Source organism: Alexandromys fortis, unplaced genomic scaffold (genome assembly GCF_014885135.2).
Source record: "Alexandromys fortis isolate MF-2015 unplaced genomic scaffold, M_Fortis_MF-2015_v1.1 scaffold_74, whole genome shotgun sequence".
Classification (NCBI taxonomy): domain Eukaryota; kingdom Metazoa; phylum Chordata; class Mammalia; order Rodentia; family Cricetidae; genus Alexandromys; species Alexandromys fortis.
The window spans coordinates 8278627-8287227 of record NW_026068008.1 but is presented as its reverse complement, the minus strand read 5'-3'; the positions used below and the strand labels follow the sequence as shown (position 1 = coordinate 8287227).

Genomic DNA, 8601 nt, shown 5'->3' with positions numbered 1-8601 from the left:
TTGAAGGTGCGCGTGCTCCCTTTCAGTGGTCTTTGAGGCCTGACATGTAGGCAGGCACTCACTGCTCTTGGTTGGAAGCCTTAGTGTAGGAGCAGAAAACTGTTCCTGAGGAAAGGACCTTGCCGAGAATGCAGGCTGGGGGGGGGGGGTCGTGTATAAGAAAGACAGCCCTGCAGAAGGAGCTGGGGGAAGGGAGTTTGTGCTCTCTTCCGGGACTATCGCCCCTGGATAGCACACACTCACCCGTCCAGATGGAACTCCTCAGCACCTAAACAGGGCCGCCTGGTAGCCCAGTGATCCAGGGACAGAAGGAAGGACGGGGCAGGCAGTGCAGGATCCAGGAGAACACAGGAGCCCCTGGAGCCCAGGCTGAGAGTGCCGGGCTCTCTTAACTGAGGACCTTGAGGCTCACTGCTCTGGGCGGGTAGCCTTAGTGTGAGAGCTTAAAACTGATGTTGAGCACTGGTCCTAGCATACAGCAGGGCAGGGTTGGGGGTGGGGTGCTGGGGTGCTGGATTGTGGTAAGAAAGACAGCCCTGCAGAAGGAGCTGGGGGAGGGGGGTTTGTCAGTTATATACTATCTTAAAAGCATTTCTGTATCTGATAAGACTTTCTTTGTGATAGTTTTAAGAATGTCAGTTTTCAGAATGTCCCATGAGGTGCTGAGAAGGGTTTGTGTGTATGTGTTTTGGTGAAATGTTCTGTAGATGTCTGTTATGTCCATTTGAGTCATAATATCTCTTAGTTCCAATATCTGTCTGGTTTTTGTCTAGATAACTTGTTCATTGGTGAAAGTGAAGTGATGCCCTTCTCTGTCTCTTTTGATTAATTTTTTTCTGGAAGTCTATTTTGCTAGATATTAGCATAACTACACCAGTTTGATTCTTAGGTTCATTTGATGGGAAAATCCTTTATGATTTCTTTACTGAGGTTATAGCCATCCTAGACACTGAGGTTTGTTTCTTATCTACAGCAAATAATGAATCCTGTTTTGGTATCTATTTTGTTAGTCTGTGTCATTTTATTGGTGAATATAGTCCATCAATATTGAGGGATATCAAGAACTAATTATTGTTAATTTCTGTTATTTTGTTGTTGGTAGTGTTAGTGCTAACGTGTGTGTGTGTGTGTGTGTGTGTGTGTGTGTGCTTCCTCTCTTTGGGTTTTATTATTGTGAGATTATCTATTGCCTGTGTTTTTGTCAGTATAATTAACTTCCTAGGGCTGGAATTCTCCTAATAGTATTTTCTGTAGGCTTAGATTTGCAGGTAGATATTATTTATATTTGACTTTATCATGAAATGTCTCCTTTTCTCCCTCTGTTTTGCTTTATACTTTTGCTGGATATAATCTTGACTGGCAACCATGGTCTGTTAGATTTTACAAGACATTAGTCAAGGTTCATATGGATATTAGAGTCTCTGTTGAGAAATTGAGTGTGATTCTAATAGGTGTGCCTTTATTTGTTGACACTTTCCCTTGCCACTTTTAATATTCTTTTTGCTATTGTTTTTCTGTATATTTAGTGTTTTAGTTATTATTTCATGAGTGTATTTTCTTTTTTGATCCACTCTATTTGCTGTTCTGTAAACTTTTATACCTTTATCATTTATGATTTCATTAAATATATTCTCTGGATTTTTTGAGTTTTTTTTCTCTTTCTTCTATGATTTTGTTTTTTCATAGTGCCCCAGTGTTCATAGATGTTTTATGTTAGGAACTTTTTAGATTTAACATTTTCTTAGACCAATACATTTCCACTCTCTCATTTTCAAGACCTGAGATTCTCTCTTTCACCCTCTTTTTATTATGTTGGTGATGTTTTTATCTGTAATTTCTTTTAGCTTACCCAAATTGGAATTATTTCCAAGAGTCCCTCAATTTGTATTTTCTTTATTACTTTTATTTTCAGGTCTTTACCAATTTTTCTTCATCTGTTTTTCTTTTTTCTTGGCTTTCTCTTAGAGATTTATTAATATTATCCAATTTTTGCTTGTTTTTTCCTTGTTTTCTTTAAGGTCTTTTTTTTCTTTACTTCTTCTTCAAGGACCTCTATCCTCTTCATGAAGTCAGTTTTATGGTCAATTTCCTGTGTTTTAGATGTGTTGAATTTTTCAGATCTGGCTGTTGCAGGATAGCTTAACTCTGGTGGCACCACATTGCACTTTCTGTTATGGATTTTGTTCTTATACTGGCATTTAACATTTGTATTTGGTCTAATTATAAATCTAGGTGTTGATTACTGCATCTGTCTTTGTTGGATTGGTATTTTTTTTCCCTTGTATCTTCTCTGGTCTTCTAGCCTAAATATTCAAGGGATTTGGTGACTAGACAATAGGGAGTCCCTTCAAAGGTTTTGGGATCTTGGGATCCTCAGATCTAGTGTGACCCTAGGTAGAGTTGACATTTTCATCTAAAGTTGTAAGCCAGGATATAAAGCCCCAGAATTCTGGAATAGTTGAGTGGGCTTTAGAGAGCATTCACAGGCACTGCATGGTGTGTTCCCTGGTATGCGAGATCCAGCCTGGTCTCTTGTAAAGCTGAAGTCTTCTTTAGAAGTTGTAGGCTCTTATATGGAGCCCAGGGATTTGAAAATATTCTGAGATTGTTGGGCAGACTTACAGGGATTTAGTTGATGGTGGGTACTATCTTACACGGGGTCCCTTAAATTAGTAACCTCCTCTAAGGCTGCCAGGGCTGTGGGGTATAGTATGGAGATGAAGGGAGGGAGTTGAATGAACATTGTTTCTGGTTGCAAACTGAATAATTGACAAATATTTCCTGAATCAACAGTTTCTAATTTTGTGGTATGAACCATTTGGGCATTGATTTTTATTATGTAAAAACTCTAACTTATTGGTCACTAAAATGTTTTATTTATACTAAAGATTGAAGTTAGTAACATAAAAGTCTCAGGTCTAAGAACAATCAAAGTATATTTTTGTTTGTCATAGTAAATTTGATAACATAGTCACTGTTCATTTTGAACTTCTTTTTACTTTTAGGTGTGGCTGCCACTTGTATTTGGATCAATAGTTTTAAGCTTGACCCTACTCCTAATACCAATTATTAAGTCTCCAACATTAGATCGTTTCTATGAGGTCACCATTTTTTGCAGTGGACTTCCATTCTACTGGATTCATCTTCTTCTAAAGAAATATGCTTGTGCTTTTGATAAAATCACATGTTATTTACAATTACTATTCAATGTTTCCCCAGCTGAAGATCATGATAAATGCTTTTCTACAAAGAAAAACTGACCACAGAGATTTATGAAAAGAGTAAATTTTGACAAGTAAATTTTCTATGAATTGATGCAATTGTTTATATAAACCTTTATTTATAAATGCATATAATTTTAAACACAAAATTCCACATCTCCTGTACATTATCTATGAGGCAGAGTAAATATTTCCTCAAAGATTCATCTACTTTATATAGAACAAAGACAGAAGGGAGCACAAAGTCTGCAAACACAAAATTAAATTACACTGCAATGCTAAATTCTTTTATTTTATAATATACAATGTATCATTTATCTATATCAAAATGTAACCTATCACTTGATATAGATACATTGTAATATATTGATATTAAAATTTATCTATATCAGTTTATATATCATATATGTTTAAATATTTAAGGATAATAAAATGATAATAACACATATGTAATCACAGCTATGGCATTTCACTCACTAATTTCAATGGTTAAAATAATCAAATATGCAAATAAGTGATACAAAATATAAAAATGTTTATTATTTAAGAACTCGTGTATTATTGAGAACTTAATTCAATATCTTTTCCACTACTGCTTTCCAGGTCAAAAATACTTTAAGTATAAATACATGTACACAATATTCAAACTGTTTAAAAATCATAAGTGTTCTTTATTCATTCTTCATCTCTATGAAGACTGGAAATTATTCTGTCAATGACTCAATAAATAAATCATATCTAAATTATTTAATAAATACTTTCATATATTTATAAGTTTGACTTTTTTGTTTATTTATTTTTTTCTCTTTTTTGAAATTCCTTTTACATATCAACTACAGTTACCCTCCTGCCCATCCTCTTGTTTCCTGTTGGGACCTAATGGAGTCATGCCCTTCCTACTCACCTCCCCTGTTGGTGACCTTTCTTGTCCTTGTTGTTCTGGGTTTCTAAGAAACTTGCAAGTTTCATGATCTCAGATTTGTTTACCAATCCTGCTTCCTGAGTATGCATTACCTTGGCCCTAACCTGTGGATCTGATGATGAGGTCACCATCCCATCCTGTTGACCCACCTGTCTGGGTTAGGTATAAAACCCCCTTGGTAATGTACAATAAAGCCTTCTTATTCTGCAACATGCAGCATGCGTGTTTCATAAATCCTGATGTCCTTCACTAGGACTTGTCTCTAGCTGCACTGGCACGGCAAGTGGAAGTCCCACCGAGGTCTGAGAAAGCAGGGTAAGCAGACAGGGTCGTCCCAGGCAGGCAAGGACATATTGGGGAATCAAGATAACTGCAGTGTTAGACCCCAACTCTGGAATGCTAATTCCGCAGGAGGGTTACCCCAAGAAATCACTCGTTAGTCCTATTGATGCAAAAGCAAGAGTAAGTTTATTTCCATTTGCACAAACAGGCTCCTCAGAGAGGTGAGGGTGAGAAGCCCTGACTAGCTATTAGAGGCTACTTTTAAATGCAAAAAAACCCACATACTCAGGGAGGGGGTACAGTGGGTTGTTTGTCAAATGTAGGGATTGGCTCGTTTTAAGGGCATTTACTATGATTGGTTATGTCAAAGGTGGGATGGGCGGTTGCTGGGTCAGGTGAAGGACAGGGAAGCACCTGCCGGCTGTTGGAAAACACCTAATGTTCTAGTCAACAGGCAGGGTGGGGTCATGACTAGTTCATAAAAACATGTTTTCTTCAACCCTCCTCTTATTTTGGGAATATTCCAGTCCTGGAATATTAGAGGCCCCCTTTTAGAGCGTGTATTGCTGGGTGAGCACTGAGCTTGGGTGATGCTCAGTCGCTCACCAATGAACTGGAGCAGTCTATTCAGAATGCAGGGACCAAAAGTGAGAATCAGGAGAAGAATGATTAGGGGTCCCATAATGGTTGAAATGAGGGTGGTTAACCAGGGTAATCTGTCAAACCATCCTTCAAACCAGCCTTGCTGGGCCTCCTGGTTCCTTTGTCTTTATACCTAGCCTATTTCTTAATTTTGTCATGGAGTTCTTGATGACTCCTGAATGGTCGACATAGAAACAACATTATTCACCTAGGGCTGCGTATAGACCTCCTTCCTTTAGGAAGGGTAAATCTAATGCCCTCGTATTTTGTAACACAACATCTAATTTAGAGATGGACTGTTCTAAGGTTCGTATATCCTCATCAATGGTAACCCATAGCTCATTATAATATTGGGGGCCCTGGATCAGGGCTGCTGTTCCAGTACCAACCCCAGTGTCAAACACAAATCCCAATAAGACTGCCAAGGTTAAGGCTTTCTTCGAAAGCGTGTGGAACACTTGTCATAGAAATCTTTCAGGGTGTTAGTCAGGTGATATCACACCCGAGGTACAAGTTGCACCACGACACAAAAATCTTTGGTAGTGTTAAGGACCTGAGTAGAGATGCGGGGGGGAGGCCCTTATTGCAGACCCACCATATTCCCTCGCTAGGGACCAGGTAAAAATTAGCCTCTGTCACTTCAGTCGGTATGGTGGTGTTACAGAGCCCTTCCTTGATGGGACTTGGGCAGGTACCCTAGGCAGATTCCTTGTCCCGAGACCTCAGTCAAAGTTAACTGATGGTGTGTGTCCCTAAGACATTGGTTTGCATCATTGGTGTTATTATAGGCTCCCGAGACTGCAATACCCTCATAATAAGAGGGGCTGGAGGCCAGGCAGAGCCAACAAGAACTGGTCAAGTTGAGGCTAGTTTGGTTGAGGACCGAGTATGCTCCTGTAATTAGGTTGAGCAGTCTCTGCCCAATAGGGGGAAATTCGGGGGAGGAGGTGACGTCTAAAGCTGCAGTAGGGGTTGGAATGGGAGTTTCAGATGCTGGTTCTTGGTTGCCTGGCTGGACAATACTATATTTGGCCCCACCGGTTTACTAGGGGGTGACTCTATTTTGAGGTTGATCTTAAAAGTGGCTCCCTGGTCAGTACCCAAAAGATACCATCTAATGCCGCAGGTTCTTCTTTTTGGCCAGTTTTGGTATTTTTGTCTCCCCTTCTGGGTGAAGGTGATATTGAGGGGTAGGAAAGCTGATTTTTCCCCATAGGCCCCAGGGAGTTTTCCCTTATCATCGATTAAGCAGCTGGAAGATTTGATATAGGTTCCGTGTACTTGGATCCAGTCCCAGGAGGACGTGGGTCACCAGTACACATCTCCTGTGGTCTTACATCCCCAGGCAGCACAGTAAAAATGGTTAAGGACCCCGCATCCCTGTGCCATGGTCCAATTTCTATCATCTTGGGGACAGACGTGGAAATCCTGCTGAGCCTGTCAGCATCTCCTCTGGGGAATACTACATCCGAATTCCTCAGCTGCATTAATTTTTCCTCCTGTATTGAAGGGTAGGTTATTAGCATAATACATGGGTATGTTCCCAGTTATCTAATCCTGCAGCCAGCTGACAGAAGTCAGATGTGAGGCAGGTCACCAGGTCCCAGGGGTTTCTACATTTGTGAGGGGTCAAATGGCCTCCCCAGTCTCGGAGGAGACTTGCCAGGTGAGCTGTTGAGGGCATGTGGGTTTCCTTTAACCAAGGCTAGGAGACTCAAAGTTATTACACAGTTTGTAAAGGTCTTAGCTTGAGTGGATTTTGAGTGTGCTGAAGCTTCCATCCAGCTTGATCCTTCTGGGTTCTGTTGTCCTCTGGTGGTGCCCTCTTGATGTGGGATGCGTGGACCCAGGCGACAATACTGTCCACTTTAAGTGCAGTTGGGGTGGTTAACACCATGGTGTAAGGACCATTCTAGTGGGGCTCGAGGGTCTTAGATTGCTGCCCCCAGACATAGATGGGGTTGCCAATGTGGGGGTGAGGAGTCTCTGTACCCTCTGTCTGGTAGAACACTGTAAGGGGCTTCCAGACCGAACTTGTATGATCTGGAGTGCCCTCAGCCATGCTTGCAAGTCTGGAGCACTGACAAAAGTCAATTGCAGGAATGATCAAGTCTGAAGCAGGACGGGGGTTTGGGGGAGGCCCTCCACAGAGGATCTTGTATGAGCCCATGCCGGGAAGGGGTGTTCCATACTCGGAACAGGGCTAGGGGAAGGAGCTGTATCCAGTCTCTAGTGCCAATCTCTATTGCTAATTTAGTTAAGCTCTCTATGTTTGTCCTGTTCATTCTTTCTACCTGACCTGAACTTTGGGGCCTATATGCCCTCTCTAGCCTCCTTGCTCATGGGATATTGCCAGATAGAGACAGGGGTGGCAGAAGGTTTTAGGTTTATGACCAGCAGTAGTTGGTTAACAGCCAGTCCTATTCCGGGTGTTTCTGCCTATGGTTGGGGAAAATTTTTTAACCATGTGGGATCCAGGTAAGGGGTGTCAGCTGAGGGGTTTTCATGAAGCTGGTGTTCATCCCCCAGGTGTAAGGTTAGCACCTGGAGGGGCTGTACATCTGAGTCAGTAATTGTGGCCCCTTCCTTGTGAAAATGGATATGGGCTTCAACTTTTGAGAGGAGGTCTCTACACAATAGGGAGTATGGGCAGTCCAGTACCAGCAGGAATGAGTGTGTCATTCCTGCCCAGTGCCTAGGTAGATATATTTTCCTCTTGGTAGTTCATTGATACAGGTTTTCCCCAGGGGCACCCTGGACCCAGGAGCTTTTGAAGCTTAGTGGCCCCTTTATCTGGGTTAGGACAGAGTATTGGGCTCCAGTGTCCACTAAAAAGGTTGTTAGTTGTCCCCCTACATCAAGGGTTATCTGGGGCTTGAGGGGGGCTCCTGGCCTTGACAGAACGGGAACTGATTTCTTCCTCGGTTCATAAGGCCTCTTTGGGCAGTCTTTAACCCAGTGCCCTTTTTCCTTACTGTAGGCACATTGTTCCCTGTCCACCCGTGGCTTTCTCCTGTCTTCCAGGTTCCTATTCTGTCCTGTTCTAGTTTGCCCTGAGTTATGGTGGCCAAGATCTTAGTTAATTCTTGGCTACACTTTTTGTCCCTCTTATCTTCCCTCTCATCTTGTTCCTTACACAATCTTTCCTCTTTCTCTTCAGGAGTCTCTCTTTTATCGAAAATCCTCAAGATTTATTCGATAAATCTTGGAGGGTATACCCCTGCAATCCTTCCAATCATTGGAGCTTACTATGGATATCTGGTGCAGACTGCCCTATGAAGGACATAATCATGTCTGATTGGTGATCAGCGGTCAAAAGGTCGAAGGGGGTATATATATGGTACCATTCCATCAGACTCTCTAGGAACCCTGCAGGAGTCTCCTCCATACCCTGAAGTATTTCACATACATTGGCCAAATTGTTTGGGCATCTTCCAGCCCCTTTGAGACCTGCTAGGAGAATTTGGTGATAGAAACAAAGTTGCTCCATACCAGCCATGGTCTTGTAATTCCAGTCTGGTCAGGTGAGGGTGA

At 41.8% G+C, this 8601-nt stretch overlaps 1 protein-coding gene across 1 annotated transcript in view; it reads left to right on the top strand.

Moving 5' to 3' along the window:
- LOC126513401 (solute carrier family 7 member 13-like) overlaps positions 1–3260 on the top strand; it is a 35565-nt gene extending 32305 nt beyond the window's left edge. Inside the window, exon 4 of the mRNA XM_050161759.1 lies at positions 3006–3260. Coding sequence (XP_050017716.1) covers positions 3006–3260 — 255 coding nt within the window. The remainder of the gene's footprint in view (positions 1–3005) is intronic.
- The last annotated feature ends 5341 nt before the right edge of the window (positions 3261–8601 follow it).